Genomic DNA, 18696 nt, shown 5'->3' with positions numbered 1-18696 from the left:
CTTAAAAGGAAAATGACTGTATATCAAGTTACTTTTCAAGATGCAGTTATTTGGAAAAGCAGGGTTGCTCTGTATCCAGATTTATGATATATCTTAACTAAATGTAACGGAACATAGATCTACAGCACAGAACAGCTGCTTTAAGTAGAGGCATCAATTGCTAATCACATGCACCAAGTCAAACCAAACCCACCAGACTGTTTAGGATAACTTGTCATGAACATAGTTCAGAGCCTGGTCGAGAACTCTTGACCTGTTGGCTGGTTGGCTATGTTAAGGTCAAGCATACATTTTGCTTATAGCAATGTTTTAATTATATCTTCTTGAATCCCCTTCTGACATGCAAAACCAAATATGATCAACCACTCTGACCATATAGCTATATAGTTTGGTTCCTCAATCCTCATTTAGAAATCTAAACCCACTAGAAAATTGGCTCGATTCACATCAGCCTTACATGTCCCTAATATAACCCATCTCAACGTGACTGACCCAACTCGTCAATCACCTCTAGTTCAAGAATTTGTCATCTTTAAGATTTGTCCCTTTTTGCCTCTATGTACTGCTAATGAATTTGAAATTTTATTAACAGGAAAGGTTGACTGATGAAGTTGCTGAGATGACTTGTAAATTCTCCTCTGCTCAGATTGAGAAAGTCTCCGGTAGTCCAACTTTGAAACTCCCTCATTTATTCAATCTAACTCCAAATTCATCGGGGAAAGGCCACCAAGCACCAAAGCAGCATCCTGTAGGTAGTCAAACCAATCAGGAAACTTTGCCAGCCCCAAAAACAGTTTCACCTCCATTTACAATTGATGAAGATGGTGAAGCACAAGGTCAGCGCCTTCAGCCATTACCCACTTGAGGCGATATTCAGATGTTGAAGACCAACAGCTATTATCCAGTTTCTACTTTGTTTACATAATAAATAGAGATGAGCAAATTTTACTTGTCTATTCACTATTCCATGTGGTTTAATTTTTCAGAGACTGATGATTATTATGCTCACAACATTCGTCGTTCTGTTCGTGAAGCTGCACTATCAAGCTCATCAAGCAACTCAGAATTGTTGCAGGAAAGAAGCAGTGATGATGGTTCTGAACACTTCTTTATACCTCTATCAACAACAGATGCTGCTTTTCAGAAAGAAATCGACGATGTTCCTGATTACTACAACTGGAGAAATCAACAACTGGTTTTCTCCTCACCACCAGAAGTTCAGGCCCCGATGAACATGACAGATCTTTCCTGTAATGCCAATAGCCAGCAAAGCTTCATTCCAGATATGTTAAATAGATTGAATGGACTGAAGGAGAACAAAAACCTGGCCAGGCTGTTCCAACCATCCACTGAAAAAATACAAAGAATGCATCCTGAAGTCAACGACACTCTGGATCAAGTTTTCTCACGTCCATTGTTACTGGAATCATCATTCTTCCAAGATGCATACGAGGACTTGCTCGGTATGGTTAATATTTCCAGGCATGTGTTGGTATTATTTTTTTCAAACTGCCTAGTGTGGGTGTTGATTTTGGTCTTCACTGTCCACTCTGTTGGCTGAGTGCATTGCTCATAGTTCTTGTTCCTGATTACTACACCGCTAACTGTGGCAACCTTTTTCTTTTCTTCTGCAGCACCATTATCTGAAACTGATGCTGCTCTCATGGAACACTAAGAGTTCCATATCCACCATGGTGGTGGTATTATATGCAGCTGAAGAGAAAGGTTAGATGCAGCCGTCTTGGTCGAGGGCCAACATCATACATTCGTTTGCGATGGTGACTAACTTAGGCAACTGAAATGTAAGGGTTTCTAATTCGAGCTTGAATCGTGTGATGTAGTCTAATTTTACACTCGATTCCACTGTTGTTGTTGGTTGTTTTGATGATGCATCTATCTAACTATCATTTTCTCTACCCGGTCATTGTGTAGCAGCTGTAATTATGCTGTATCTTTTCATACTTAACAAAATGTCCTTACCCTTCAATGGCTTGTTTTGTATTTGCGGGTCAGATCTTTTGTTATCGTCATGGGTAAATATTGGTGACGTGTGGACTGCAAGTTATATAATTCGGCATTATGTGAATCAGGTTTTTGTGCACAAGCAATCACTTTGCCTACAAATGACTCGTGGAGAATCCTCTGTAACCCATATGCAAATCAAAATTCTAATTGCATATAACTATCACAATTCTCCGTAACCACAGAGAAATGCAATTCATTAATTTTACCTTCGAAACCACTATTTTTAAGATCTTTGTGCGATGCAAATTCTCAAAGAATTGGACATCTCGAGCAAGTTTAGCAAGACTCATCTAGCTGGTGGGTGGTGGTGGGGGACTCACCCATCCTTCACCACAACTTTCTTGATGGCCGGCATGCCTCCTTCATGGCAAAATCTTCTTGCTCTTTTTCTGCTTGAGCCTCTTGCTGTGCTCATCTGATGATTTTTCCTGTTTGAGGGGTGGCAAGACACTATTGTCTTCAGATTCAGCTTCACTTAATACATGGGCAAGACACTATTTTGTCAAATGTTTTAGCATTTGCAAGCAAATTAATGGTTGCAAGGACCAAAAGTAAGTTTTTTATATATTGAAGTGGAAACTGTAAGAAAATTATATATTTATTTTGTAAGCAGCAAAATTTATCTACGATTTTCTATTCATTCAACTTCTGATGAATATCTTGACAATTAATGCAGATTTCTCTTTGAAAGTTGACATATTCTATAAATAGTTACCTTATCACCATAGTATTGTTCCTGTCAATGTCTCAAATGTTATTTAATGCTGCTGTGTTTTTGGGTGTCTGATAACATGTGTTTATTAAGAGAGCGACTTAATTCTTTATTTGTGATTTTTTTCCTGTTTGTTTATTTTGCTGATTGCTTTTCAACCTTTGCTGCTAAAGGTGAAAGCTAATGAAGGGGAGGGCCCGGAACTGCTTCGTAGTGCATCTGACAGCAGTAGCAGTGGGCATGCGGAGTCACTGGCTGCAACTCTTGCAGAACATCGCCAACATTTAGTTAGCATACAGGTCTAGTGATACCGGGATAACACTAATCATTTAGGGGCTAGTCCTCCCTGTAAAATTTCAAACCTTTATCCCTTTACTTTTATGATAATCCTTTTGCATTTTGATTCTTATAATTATTGATCTGTTCTTATCTGAATTTTAAGTGAGCAATCTGGTTGGATTTATTTAAAGCATAATTGAATTTTGTTCAAAAAACTGTATTTTGCCATATTTTCAATCATAACTTCACATTAATCCTTCAATTTCATCTATATTGGGTTCTCGGCCATATGACACGTTTTCTTGTATGTGGTGTATGCCTCAGCTATGATAGGAAACATATCAATAGTTCTAATCACATTGTGGGCATTTCCTTTTTGTGTAAAATCATGATTTTTTTTTTTCCTTTTCTCCCGGTGTTCTGGTTTTTTATTTTGTGTGTGTCTTTAAATTAACTTATCCTGCTATTCAGGGACTTGTTGATCAACTAAAGGAAGTCATTCCAGCAATGCAGATGTCAATTTCAGATCTCACTGAAGAAGTAAACAATATTTCTTCAACCATGGTAGATGGGTTTAGTGTGCAATCAAGCACAACTGTTCAGTGCCAAAGTGCTGGAAGACAGTTGGTGGATTTGGTAATTATCGATGAGCTTTGTTGATCATCCAAACATGTAACAACTGTATAAACCATCGAGTGGATATGTCACCCGAATCCCAGTCGAATGTCATACTGATCTTAAATTAAGAATTTACCCTTAGCATCACACAATTTCTTCGAGAAAAAATAACAAATTAGTCGATAACATAAAGCTGTTGGATTTGGTAATTATCAATGAGCTTTGTTGATCATCCAAGCATGTAACTGTATCAACCATCGAGTGGACATGTCACCCGAATCGTCGATGAGCTTTGTTGATCATCCAAGCATGTAACTGTATCAGCCATCGAGTCCAGCAGATACCTGACCATGCCTGGTGCTCTATCGATGTAAGGCCAGATGATGGGGATAACAATAGAATTTACAGAAAGGATGATGCAAATAAGCGAAGGATGTCACAACTGGGAGCATGGGTGACGCTGAGCTGGGTGACGCTGAGCGAGCGAAGACGAATCAACAGCACCCGTAAGATTGGTTGTGAGAGAAAGATCAGTATTGTTGGCTATGGAAGGTGCCGAGAAACCCGATTGACGATTCTCGACACTATATCGCCGACGACCATACCGAAAACAGAGCGACTAGTTCAAATCGGAAAGAATCGACACATGAAGATCACTTTTAGGAGGGATCTAGAACATGTACCGGATCTTGACAAGAGGGGAGAACGTAGGAGTCCGCTAGGTCAGAGATCGACAACTCGATTTGGCTAGTCTCAGGAGGCGTCCGGCCAGGGCGATCTACGCTCGCTCGGCGCCGCTTAACCAGTGACATAAAAAACAAAGAAAGGATGATCAGAGTTCTCGATCCAAATTCTATCGCTCGATTTTATACCCAGTCTCGGTAACGGTGGAAAATAAACATTAACTCTTTTCCTCTATTTTTTTAGTTTTTTATTTTATTTTATAAAAAAATATTTTTTATGATAACGAAATTATCACTTATCATTAACATAATATCATACAATTAATTGAAACAAGTCGATAGAAAAGATAAAATCTGATAATTATTTATAATCGATTGATATGAAACATTAGAGTCGATCACCGTCCAACATATATTATCGTGTAGAGATTAGCATATAAAGACGTTTCAAGCTTAGCTCTCCTGTCACCCATATGCATAAAATATCAATGGGGGACGTTAGGGTAATTGTAAGCTATATTCTTTATAAAAAAACACAGAAGACTGAAAGGAGAAAAGAAAGCATGGTTATGGTTCTCGACTACGGGAGGACTTACGGGTGCACTATCATTTTTGGTTTGGCCCGCTTACAATTTGCATCGTCGAGTCGGGTTTAAAATCAATTGATCTCGATCCAAATTCTAACACTCGGTTCGGGTTATGCCCAGTCTCGGTAACTGTAACATCCCATTAGTTCCACATCGGAAGTGCGCAATGTGTATGATTGGCTTATAAGGGTCTGATGAGTATACTACTATCAACTTCAGCTTAAGCATTTTGGTCAGTGGTTTAGACCAAACGAAGTTGATAGGACAGTTAGCCCATCAGGCTCGGGTCATTATATTTGGTATCAGAGACGACCTAGCATTTGGGCATGGTTGAGGGGGCTCGAGTAGGAAAGGGCTACCCGTAGACGGAGTCAATGGACTCGTCACGGCGTGGAGCCACCACTGGGCTACGCCTCACATGCACTATGCTAGGGTTTGATCTGGGTTATGTTGGGGCTTGACGAGGATGTCAAGCCTTTGAGTGGGGGTGATTGTAACATCTCATTAGTCCCACATCGGAAGTGCGCAATGTGTATGATTGGCTTATAAGGGTCTGATGAGTGTACTACTATCAACTTCAGCTTAAGCATTTTGGTCAGTGGTTTAGACCAAACGAAGTTGATAGGCCAGTTAGCCCATCAGGCCTGGGTCATAATAATAACGGTGGAAAATAGACATTAACTCTTTTCCTCTCTTTCTCAGTTTTTTATTTTGATTTATAAAAAAAATATTTTTTATGATAATGAAATTATCACTTATCATTAAGATAATATCGTATAATTAATTGAAACGAGTTGACGGGGAAGATAAAATCTGATAATTAATTATAATCGATTGATATGAAACATTAGAGTCGATCACCGTCCAACATATATTATCGTGTAAAGGTTAACATAGAAAGACGGTTCAAGCTTAGCTCCCCTGTCACCCATATGTATAAAATATCGATGGGGGACATTAGGATAATTGCACGCTATATTCTTAATAAAGAAACACAGAAGACTGAAAGAAGAAAAGAAAGGATGGTTAGGGTTCTCGACTACGGGAGGGCTGACGGGTGCACTATCCTTTTTGGTTTGGCCAACTTACAATTGGCATCGTCGAGTCGGGCTTGAAATCAATTGATCTCGATCCAAATTCTATCGCTCGGTTCAGTTTATGCCCTGTCTCGGTAACGGTGGAAAATAGGCATTAACTTATTTCCTCTCTTTTTCGGTTTTTTATTTTGTTTTATAAAAAAAATATTTTTTATTATAACAAAATTATAACTTACCATTAAGATAATATCGTACAATTAATTGAAACAGGTCTTTAGGGAAGATAAAATCTGATAATTAATTATGATCGATTGATATGAAACATTAGAGTCGATCACCGTCCAATATATATTATCGTGTAGAGGTTAGCATAGAAAGACGGTTCAAGTTTACCTCCCCTGTCACCCATATGCATAAAATATCGATGGGGGACGTTAGGTTAATTGCAAGGTATATTCTTTATAAAGAAACACAGAAGACCGAAAGAAGAAAAGAAATGATGGTTAGGGTTCTCAACTACGGGAGGGCTGACGGGTGCACTATGCTTTTTGGTTTGGCCCACTTACAATTGGCATCGTCGAGTCGGGCTTGAAATCAATTGATCTCGATCCAAATTCTATCGCTCGGTTCAGTTTATGCCCTGTCTCGATAACGGTGGAAAATAGACATTAACTCATTTCCTCTCTTTTTCGATTTTTTATTTTGTTTTATAAAAAAAATATTTTTTTTAATAACGAAATTATCACTTACCGTTAAGATAATATCGTACAATTAATTAAAACAAATCGATAGGGAAGATAAAATCTGATAATTAATTATAATCGATTGATATGAAACATTATAGTCGATCATCGTCCAACATATATTATCGTGTAGAGGTTAGCATAGAAAGACGGTTTAAGTTTAGCTCCCCTATCACTCATATGCATAAAATATCAATGGGGGACGTTAGGGTAATTGCAAGCTATATTCTTTATAAAGAAACACAGAAGACTGAAAGAAGAAAAGAAAGAATGGTTAGGGTTCTCGACTACGGGAGGGCTGACGGGTACACTATCTTTTTTGGTTTGACCCGCTTATAATTGGCATCGTCGAGTCGAGCTTTAAATCATGTGATCTCGATCCAAATTCTATCGCTCGGTTCGGGTTATGCCCAGTCTCGGTAACGGTGGAAAATAGACATTAACTCTTTTCCTCTCTTTTTTAGTTTTTTATTTTGTTTTATAAAAAAAATATTTTTTTATAATAACGAAATTGTCACTTATCATTAAGATAATATCGTACAATTAATTGAAACAAGTCGATAGGGAACATAAAATCTGATAATTAATTATAATCGATTGATATGAATCATTAGAGTCGATCACCGTCCAACATATATTATCGTGTAGAGGTTAGCATAGAAAGGCGGTTCAAGCTTAGCTCCCCTGTCACCCATATGCATAAAATATCAATGGGGGACGTTAGGATAATTGCAAGCTATATTCTTTATAAAGAAACACAGAAGACCGAAAGAAGAAAAGAAAGGATGGTTAGGGTTCTCGATTACGGGAGGGCTGACGGGTGCACTATCCTTTTTGGTTTGACACACTTACAATTGGCATCTTCGATTCGGGCTTGAAATCAATTGATATCGATCCAAATTCTATCGCTCGGTTCGGTTTATGCCCTGTCTCGGCAACGGAGGAAAATAGGCATTAACTTATTTCCTCTCTTTTTCGGTTTTTTATTTTGTTTTATAAAAAAAATATTTTTTATAATAACGAAATTATCACTTACCATTAAGATAATATCGTACAATTAATTGAAACAAATCTTTAGGGAAGGAAAAATCTGATAATTAATTATGATCGATTGATATTAAAAATTAGAGTCGATCACCGTTCAACATATATTATCGTGTAGAGGTTAGCATAGAAAGAAGGTTCAAGCTTAGTTCCCCTGTCACCCATATGCATAAAATATCGATTGGGGACGTTAGGTTAATTGCAAGGTATATTCTTTATAAAGAAATACAGAAGACCGAAAGAAGAAAAGAAAGGATGGTTAGGGTTCTCGACTACGGGAGGGCTGACGGGTGCACTATGCTTTTTGGTTTGGCCCACTTACAATTGGCATCGTCGAGTCAGGCTTGAAATCAATTGATCTCGATCCAAATTCTATCGCTCGGTTCGGGTTATGCCCAGTCTCGGTAACGGTGGAAAATAGGCATTAACTCTTTTCCTCTCTTTTTCAGTTTTTTAATTTGTTTTATAAAAAAAATATTTTTTTATGATAACGAAATTGTCACTTATCATTAAGATAATATCTTACAATTAATTGAAACAAGTCGATAGGGAAGATAAAATCTAATAATTAATTATAATCGATTGATATGAAACATTAGAGTCGATCACCGTCCAACATATATTATCGTGTAGTGGTTAGTATAGAAAGGCGGTTCAAGCTTAGCTCTCCTATCACCCATATGCATAAAATATCAATGGGGGACGTTAGGATAATTGGAAGCTATATTTTTTATAAAGAAACACAGAAGACTAAAAGAAGAAAAGAAAGGATGGTTAGGGTTCTCGACTACAGGAGGGCCGACGGGTGCACTATCTTTTTTGGTTTGTCCCACTTACAATTGGCATCGTCGAGTCGGGCTTGAAATCATTTGATCTCGATCCAAATTCTATTGCTCGGTTCGGGTTATGCCCCGTCTCGGCAACGGTGGAAAATAGACATTAACTCATTTTCTCTCATTTTCGGTTTTTTATTTTGTTTTATAAAAAAAATATTTTTTATGATAACGAAATTATCACTTACCATTAAGATAATATCGTACAATTAATTGAAACTAGTCTTTAGGGAATATAAAATATGATAATTAATTATAATCGATTGATATGAAACATTAGAGTCGATCACCGTCCAACATATATTATCGTGTAGAGGTTAGCATACAAAGACGGTTCAAGTTTAGCTCTCCTGTCACCCATATGCATAAAATATCAATGGGGGACGTTAGGATAATTGCAAACTATATTTTTTATAAAGAAACACAGAAGACTGAAAGAAGAAAAGAAAGGATGGTTATGGTTCTCGACTACGGGAGCGCTGACGGGTGCATTATCCTTTTTGGTTTGGCCCGCTTACAATCGGCATCGTCGAGTCGGGCTTGAAATCAATTGATGTTGATTCAAATTCTTTCGCTCGGTTCAGGTTATGCCCCGTCTCGGTAACGGTGGAAAATAGACATTAATTCATTTTCTCTCTTTTTCGATTTTTTATTTTGTTTTATAAAAAAATATTTTTTATGATAACGAAATTATCACTTACCATTAAGATAATATCGTACAATTAATTGAAACAAGTCGATAGGAAAGATAAAATCTGATAATTAATTATAATCGATTAATATGAAACATTAGAGTCGATTACCGTCCAATATATATTATCGTGTAGATGTTAGAATAGAAAGACGGTTTAAGCTTAGCTCCCCTGTCACACATATACATAAAATATCAATAGGGGACGTTAGGGTAATTGCATGCTATATTCTTTATAAATAAACATAGAATACTGAAAGAAGAAAAGAAAGGATGGTTAGGGTTCTCGACTACGGGAGGGCTGACGGGTGCACTATCATTTTTGGTTTGGCCCGCTTATGATTGGCATCGTCGAGTCGGGCTTTAAATCAATTGATTCTAATGACTATTTTCCACCGTTATCGAGACTGGGCATAACCCGAACCGAGCGATAGAATTTGGATCGAGATCAATTGATTTCAAGCCCGACTGTCTTCCAGCACTTTGGCACCGAACAGTTGTGCTTGATTGCACACTAAACCCATCTAAAATCTGTAATTAAACTTTAATTAATGTTAGTGGTACAAGAAGAGATAGAGGAAAACCTAAAACAACTAATAGAAATTATAACTAAAGATTTAAGTACTTTAAACTTAACTAAACATATGGCCTTTCACAAATCTCAATGACGGCAAAAGACCTATGTAGTCAATCCAAATAGTTAAGACTTTTGGCTTTGTTACTATTGTTGTTGTTATTGTTGTAATTGAATCAAACATTTATATTATAATAAGCAAAAAATAGCTGGAGATGAACCAGGATCATTGACCAAGATGATCCTAAATCATTCAATCAATCAAAATTAGCCATCATAGATCAAGTTGAACTAGTAGTACCTAAAAATTTAAGTTAAAGTTTAAGGGCACTCCTTGTGTACTCAAGATAAGGGAAATGTAGTGGTACCAATTAAAACTTGAATGGATTCTTAGGTTGAATGGTTGAGAAGAACTCTGTAATCTCATGCTACCAAATAAATTAACAATGTTTAAGGAATAGTCCTCGTATATTCCCTAGATCTTAAATACAAGAAAACAGATGCAGAGGACAACCATATGCAACAAATCATGCTAACCAATAACAAAAGTTCCAAGAAGCAACCTAGATGAGCATTATATCCAACATAAAAGATAAAAGTTGTTTTTTGAAAGTCAGAATGACCATATTGTGGAGTAAAATTGACTTTAAAGATAATTGTGTGGATTTGTATATGAAATTAATGATATAAAAAATATCAAATAGCAAAACCAAGCACTATAAAGCAAACCATTTAAAATATTTCTTATTGTTCCATTTGGGCTTCTCCACATAGATTTGAGCTTAAACTCTTTAACTCTAACTTCATCTGCAAGTCAAATGAGAGTCATATTAAATCCATGTAAAACAAATGACACCAAAACATTGTTGGCCAAAAATGCTTGCTAAAAAATCCACACTAGACAATAAAGAGTAAAATAATTCTGCATGTCTGTTTGGTTTTGGTGGAGGCATCCTTACCCTCAATTTATACATTTCTTTTTTTTTTAATTCCCTTTAAAAACCAAAGAGTATAATCCTCAATTTTTACATTTCAGAGGAGCTGCACAAACTAAGGACTACATGGTGCAATGAGTGTTCACCCCAGTGCTTTTGTTATCCTCAAATTATATTAATTATTGAAAACAGTTTAAGTCCTCTAAAAAAAGCAGCAAACACACACACACACTAGGGGGATGTGGCTCACCATCCATCTCAACGATAGGGTTGTGGACTTTGATTCGCTCGGCCGGTGAGAAGGAGGCAAGGCAGCGTACGGAAGAACCGACGACGACGAAACGGGTGGGAAAAGAGAAACGAACACCATTGAGTCGCCGCTGATGCGTGAGGCGGATCGAGCTAGGGTTTTTACCTGGTAGGAACGACGAATAAGGGGCAGAGGAAGACATGGCCCCGGTGGAGAGGTGCCGCCGCATGACAAAGCAAGCAATTTGGCGAAAGCAGTGCGCGGCGGATCCATTGTTCATAAGATGGCCTGACCCCGACCCCAAAAACATTAAAATAAATAAATAAAAAGGGAAATGACGATTTACACATAGGAGGGAAACATTGCACACTCATATGAGATAATGGTGTCTTGTAAACGCTCTTTCTCGCTCTAAAGCTATTCTAATGTCTTTTTTGCGCTAACGTCTGAATACTTCATTTAAGAGTACATTGTTATGTGGCCAAACATCTATTATATCCATAGAGGCTTGTGACAAGGATAATTATTCATGAAATATAACATATTTCTTAGATATCGTGAGTTTTTGTGCTTCAGGCTTGTAGCATAAGTGCTCTTATATATATATTATTAATTATATTTATCTTAATTAAGAGTAGTAGTATTTTTTTATTGCTTTGTGCTTGTCATTTTTTTTTTAAACATTAAGATCAATTTTTACTCCTTTTTTTTCACGTTTTCTCTAACTACTATTACTAATGGCTCAACTTACGGCTACAACTTGTTTTCTCTAAATGCTACTATTACTCCTCCTAATGTCGTAGTGAAAACAGTACACATTGTGGCTCCTTTAGGTGCTCGCTGCCCGTGTCGGCCGTCCATCCGAGCTGATTGAATAAAATGTATACTAAGTTCTCTCCGGATATGCTCTCCGTCTAAGAAATTTGAACCATAAATTTATCCACAAGTGGATGCAACCAAAGTTCAGGCGTTAATTATTCAATAGTCAAAGCGCAATGCAAGCATATATATATATATATATATATATATATATATATATATATATATATATATATATATATATATATATATATCTCTCTCTCTCTCTCTCTCTCTCTCTAACAATGTGTATATGGTGGGTGATCTCGCATAAGTAATGGATGCATTGTTAAAATAGGGCATGTGCGATCTAATTATTATCCCTCCCATGTATGAATTACGCATTCCGCTTCCTGTGGGTGCTTCTTTTTCCAAACTGATAAATATGTGGTCATGCTGAAACCGACACCACTAGCAAGGTCTTGAGGACAACATCAACCAAGCTCTGCACACCTCCCAAGTAGTGCCCTGTTTCCTTCAGCTCATGGTAGTTGATCCAGCTGAGGCGGCTGCAGATGTATCGCTGTAGAGTAACCGGCACGAGCCCGTCTTCATCCCCATGCCATAGATGAACTGGAAAGGGCGGTTGCGAGAGATCCATCGGATCAAATTCCCACTTCCCGAACATCACCATCATGTCTCGGTAAAACGACTCAAGCATGCCTTGCTGAGTGGCAAGTTTCCGCCTCTGCAAGCACAGTGACGCTTGCATTCTTCAGTTCTTGCAGCGTCATACTACAAAGCTCCTTGGACAGTTGAAATGGGTCAAAATAAAAAATAAAAAAAAGGACACTGGGGTAGCACCAACTCTTCGAACATTCCACTATTCTTCATGGCGTACTCACGAACTTGTGCATCCAAGCGGTTGGGCAGATGGGTTATGCCTTTGAAAACGGTGGAGGAAGGCAACCACGACTGTTTCATCCACCAATGCAGCAACCAGGGGGCATAATATGCAACTCGCAATGCCCACTGATCTCCAGGCTGTTGCTTTCTGTAAGCCTCCTCTGATAGATGCCGCGGGAACCCAGGCCATCTGTAGTTTATTACTGGTGCCATCATAGCAGCTCCAGCAATCCTGAAATGAATTGCAACATTCTCAGGTGCTTGCTCAGTCTGATGTTGCAGGAGGTAAAACCCAAATGACATCTATTTGTAAGGCTGCGGTGGCGGCAAACACACCCTGAACTATGTACCGTGACATTGTAGTCTAGCAAACCACAGTTACCTATCTGAAATGTACTTAATGGACGCCCAGACAGCATGGCCACCCAAGGAGAACCCAATCAGGTAAAACCTGGGGCCCAGCTCCAAAGCATCTGCCAGCTCCGCGATATCTGACGCCTCGCTCCTCAGTGAACGACTGGGATTGGTATCACTTTCACCATATCCAGCTCTGTCGAAACCTACTATATATATACCTAACTCCTCTATCAATTCCTGCCATCACAAAGAATTATTTTAAGAGTTGATAACTTACGAGCCTTCTCAAGTAGCATATAGTAAGACCCTAAATTTATGTGTGTGTGTGTGAGAGAGAGAGAGAGAAAGCAAACCTGTCATACCTTTATGCAACTATAAAATAATCTACTGAATGACCTGTTTGACTGAGGATATTTTCATTTATGATGGATTATCGATGTTATTTATGGATTTGACCGAGGATATTTTCATCATAAAAACCAATTAGGGGGTGTCATCGGATAAAATTCAATAATACAAGTCTTTTTGAGGTAAAATATCCATATTATTTAGCTATAGTATTTTTGGTTCAGTTTAAAAAAATATATAATCCAACTTTATTTAAAATTACTATAATATTAGATCGAATTTAAGTGGGAAACTATTTTTTAAAAGATAAATATTTTGATCGTTTTATAAAGATATAGAAACAACGAGTGGCCCACCCAATTCATTTGTATATATACGTCATAATCCCATTTAGCCTCATCCAATGTTCCCTTAGTTTCTCCCAAATCGAAGACGAGGGAAGGCGAGATCAAGAAGGGCAAGAAAAAGATCGAACAAGAGGAGATCGCGAGGGGTTCTTGGAGGACGTGATGGCGTTGAAATTTCTAAACAAGAAGGGATGGCACACCGGGAGCCTCCGAAACATCGAGAACGTGTGGAAGGCGGAGCAGAAGCATGAGGCCGAGCAGCGCAAGCTCGAGGAGCTCCGCAAGCAAATCCAGGACGAGCGCGAGAAGTCCGAGTTCCGCCTCCTCCAGGAACAGGCCGACCTCGTCCCGTAAGTCTCGATCCCCAAGCTTCCTTCTTTAGTTTCTTGATTTTAGGGTTAGGGTTCTGTTTGATTGTTTGAGGAAAAAAAATGTTTCGTTGATTGTTTCTTAGCGTCATGCTTTCCTGACGTTGTGCTATTGTCTGGGATTGATCTGATTAGGAGGCAAGAAAGGTTGGATTTTCTCTACGAGTCAGGATTGGCGGTGGGAAAGGGGAGCTCAGATGGGTTGAAGGCTCTTCAAGCACCACCAGCGGCGGCTTCCACTACCTCAACATCCGAGGGTAGTTCCTCCAAGGGGCAATTCTTTTAGGATTATTATGTACTTTTATCATGATTTTCATTTTTTGTGAATCATCATGATTGAGTATAAAGATATGGCGTATTGCGTGATGACGATGTCGTTGTTAGGCATCAATTGAACGTCCAATTTTCTACATCTTGAATAGGGCTTTAGAATACAATCATGGACTTGAATAATAACTTTATAAAAGGTTGCATCAAAGAAATATCACAATCCCGAATGAGATATTTAAGCATATGGAGACTTAACAATATTTTTTCCAAATGTGGAGAGTAGAGGCAACAATAAATTTAATCAAAGCATCTTTAATTGCCCAGTCAGACAGTTCCTAGCAAGAAAGTCCTAAAGCACAGGATGTTCCGGAGGCTCCCGGTGTGCCATCCCTTCTTGTTCAGAAATTTCAACACCATCTCATCCTCCAAGAACCCCTCGCGATCTCCTCTTGTTCGATCTTTTTCTTGCCCTTCTTGATCTCTCCTTCCCTCTTGTCTTCGATTTTGATCTTTCTGTTGAATCTCGAATTTTGATGATAAAATCAATTGATGGGTTATTTGATCTAATCCATATTATTGAGTTAAGTGTGCAGGATTAACTACGATAAGTCAGAAAACATAAAGCAAGGATACCGGAGTCAAGTTCGATGGACGTTTAAGAGTCCGAAGAATCGTCGGAGATGTTGCCGGAACCAACCAAGAAGAAATCGGGAACCTGTCGGAATTTTCGGAAGTTCGCCGAAGAGATCGTCGGAGGTTCACGGAGATTACCGAGAAGGCTCGGCTACTCATTAAAGTCATCACAAGTTCAGGAGCTTACTGGGAGCCCGTCGGAAGAAGTTCGTCGGAAAGCTCGCTGGAACAAGACTCGACGTTCGCGGTTGAAAAACTTGCTTAGGAGATGTTTTTGTCATGTAGTTAACTTGTAATTAGGATTAGGATTAAGAGATAATCCTATATCCTAGTTAGGGGCCAACTGGTCCCAAAATCAGATATGGTTTGGGCTAAAATTAAGCCAAACTAGTGAAATCGGAAGTCAGGCGGTGGCACCGCCAGCATCAGGAACCCAAGAGAATTCAAATTTTGGAGCCCAAATTTGAATTCACATTTTGGAGCCCAAATTTGAATTCACATTTTGGAGCCCAAATTTGAATCCTCTTGAGGCCTATAAATACCCCTCAAATCTCAGCTGAGAGAACAATTTTTTGAGCAGCAAGAGTTTGAGAGAAAGGTCTTAGAAAAGTGTTAGCTTGTCTTCTTTTCAATTTGCTAGTGTTCACCTCATCTCTTCTCGAAAATCTGTAAGAGAGTGAACTGCTTGTAAAGAGTTGTAAGAGGGGTATTTACCCTTCCATTTCAAGAGACTTGCTAGTGGAAGGTGGGAGCCTCATCGAAAAGGGGCCTCGCAAGTGGAGTAGGTCATTTGACCGAACCACTCTAAAATCGGCGTCATCCTTGGTTTGCATTTCATTATTGCCATTTACATTATTGCAAACCTTCTTACATGCTTTAGTTCCTTATTACTTTTGCTGCACAACTTTAAGAATACGCCTTCAAGTTAAGCTTTTCAAGTTTCGTTCTTTTCGTACGAAAGTTTTGTCGAAATCAACGATTTAATCCGCTGCACTAATTCACCCCCCCCTCTTAGTGCTGCTCCGATCCTAACAATTGGTATCAGAGCAAGGCTCACTCTCATATTTGGTTTAATACCCAAGAGAGATGGCTTACTCCGGCATGCATGAGGGACACTCTATCACACGTCCACCTATGTTTAATGGGTCGGATTACACGTATTGGAAGACTCGAATGAGGATCTTCCTCATTTCTATGGATTTTGAGCTTTGGACTATTGTTGAAAACGGATTTCAAAAATCTTCTCTTCCGATGAGCGAATGGAATGAATCGGAGAAGAAGGTTTTTGCTTTAAATGCAAAAGCTATGAATGCCTTGTTTTGTGCACTAGACAAAAATGAATTTAATCGTGTTTCAATTTATGATTCGGCTTTTGATATTTGGAGAACTCTTGAGGTCACTCATGAAGGCACTAGCCGAGTGAAAGAGTCCAAAATCAACATTCTTGTGCACTCTTACGAACTTTTCCGAATGAAACCAAGTGAGTCCATCGGAGACATGTACACCCGGTTTACGGATGTCATCAATGGACTCAAAGCTCTTGGTAAAGATTTTACTAACTTTGAACTAGTAACTAAAATCTTAAGATCCCTCCCTAAAAGTTGGGATCCAAAAGTTACGGCTATTCAAGAGGCCAAAGACCTTAAAACATTCCCTCTTGAAGAACTCATTGGGTCTCTAATGACCTATGAAATGACATGTCAAGCTCATGACGAGCTCGAGAACCCCCTTCCAAAGAACAGGAAGGATATGGCACTCAAATCACAAGAAGACCACTTGAAAGGAACATCAAGTGATGAGGACAGTGATAATGATATTGCACTTTTGACTCAAAAATTCAAAAAATATTTAAGGAAGAACAAATTTAAAAATAATACAAAAAATAAATTTGAACAAAAGAAGGACCAAGTGATTTGCTATGAATGCAAAAAACCGGGACACTACAAGAACGATTGCCCTCAAGCCAAAAAGAGAACACCAAAGAAGAAGGCGCTCAAGGCAACATGGGATGACTCAAGCACATCCGAAGAAGAGGAGTCCAACACCGAGCAAGTTGCTCACTACGCCCTAATGGCCTTCGAAGAAGAGGTAACGGATTTAATTAATGCAGATTTACCTTATCATGATTTATTAAATGCCTTCCATGAGTTATTTGATGAATGTAAGACAATTAGTAGAAAATACAAATTGCTAAGAAAGGAGCATGATAGTCTTACTTGTGCTTTTGATAAATTGAAAACTGAATATCATGATTGTCTAGCTCCATGTGCTAAATGCCATGATTTAGAAACTCTCCAAAATGAGAACTTAGTACTTAAGGGCACCTTGAAGAAATTCGAGGTCGGTAGCAAGTCCTTAAACATGATCCTTACAAATAAGGGTCACGTTCCTAAAAGGAGTGGAATCGGATTTGTGAGAAGTACTCACCAAAATCCAACCACCTTCGTTAAAGGTCATATCTTACATGTTCAACACCAAAGCAATTGCAACTTTTGTTGCAAATATGGACATATGACTTACCAATGTCCATTCAAGAAAATTAGACCGAACAAATTGATTTGGGTCCCTAAAGGAACCATGATCAAGTCTATGCAACATGATAAACAAGTTAGATTAGTTTTTGAGGCACCCAAAAGTAAATGGGTACCTAAAAATAATTCCTTCTTGTAGAAACATACACCATCACATGCTAGGAGCAAGAGATGGTATCTTGATAGTGGATGCTCAAGGCATATGACCGGAGATCCATCCCAATTCTCCAAGCTCACTAGCATGGACGAAGGCTATGTCACCTTCGGAGACAACAACAAAGGCAAAATCATTGGCAAGGGAACCATAGGTAACAAATCAAGTTTTTCCATTAATGATGTGTTACTAGTTGATGGATTGAAACATAATCTATTGAGCATTAGTCAATTATGCGATAAAGGTTATATCGTTAGATTTGAATCAAATATGTGCATTATTGAAAAACTAAATCATAACATGACTATGATTGCTTTAAAACAAAATAATGTCTATACCATCAATCTTGATGAACTAAGTAATGAAATGTGTTTCTCCGCCGTAAATGATGATGCTTGGCTTTGGCATAGGAGATTAGGCCATGCAAGCATGAAAACAATATCTAAAATCTCATCTCTAGAATTAGTACGAGGGATTCCGAATATGAAGTTTATTAAGGATAAGGTATGTGACGCATGTCAACTAGGGAAACAAATAAAAACAAGCTTCAAACCAAAAAACCAAATTAGCACCACTAGACCGTTACAATTGATCCATTTGGACTTATTTGGACCAATTGATACAACAAGTCTAGGTGGAAGCAAATATGCTTTTGTGATTGTGGATGACTACTCTAGATACACTTGGACCTATTTCTTAACTCACAAAAGTGATTGTTTCAAGTGTTTCTCTAAATTTTGTAAACTCACTCAAAACGAAAAAGGTTTCATGATTTCATCAATACGAAGTGATCATGGTGGCGAATTTCAAAACCATGACTTTCAAAATTTTTGTGAAGTTAATGGATACAATCATAACTTCTCCACTCCAAGAAATCCCCAACAAAATGGTGTAGTTGAAAGAAAAAATAGAAACCTACAAGAAATGGCTAGAACTATGTTAAATGAACATAGTTTACCTAAGTATTTTTGGG

General features: G+C 38.2%; 2 protein-coding genes across 2 annotated transcripts; one reads left to right on the top strand and one right to left on the bottom strand.

Moving 5' to 3' along the window:
- Positions 1-12260: 12260 nt before the first annotated feature.
- Positions 12261-13316, bottom strand: LOC135662275 (uncharacterized). The gene is made up of 4 exons (XM_065176629.1): positions 13291-13316; positions 13098-13232; positions 12674-12947; positions 12261-12557 (listed from the first exon to the last, which is right to left on the bottom strand). Exons 1-4 carry the CDS (start codon positions 13314-13316, stop codon positions 12261-12263), a joined length of 732 nt encoding a protein of 243 aa, XP_065032701.1.
- Positions 13317-13836: 520 nt separating this feature from the next.
- Positions 13837-14501, top strand: LOC135662276 (uncharacterized). The gene is made up of 2 exons (XM_065176630.1): positions 13837-14117; positions 14271-14501. Exons 1-2 carry the CDS (start codon positions 13930-13932, stop codon positions 14419-14421), a joined length of 339 nt encoding a protein of 112 aa, XP_065032702.1. The 5' UTR covers positions 13837-13929; the 3' UTR covers positions 14422-14501.
- The last annotated feature ends 4195 nt before the right edge of the window (positions 14502-18696 follow it).

The sequence above is a fragment of the Musa acuminata genome, unplaced genomic scaffold (genome assembly GCF_036884655.1).
Source record: "Musa acuminata AAA Group cultivar baxijiao unplaced genomic scaffold, Cavendish_Baxijiao_AAA HiC_scaffold_605, whole genome shotgun sequence".
Taxonomy (NCBI): domain Eukaryota; kingdom Viridiplantae; phylum Streptophyta; class Magnoliopsida; order Zingiberales; family Musaceae; genus Musa; species Musa acuminata.
Note: the sequence above shows the minus strand (reverse complement) of the source record. Positions and strands in the feature narration are given on the sequence as shown.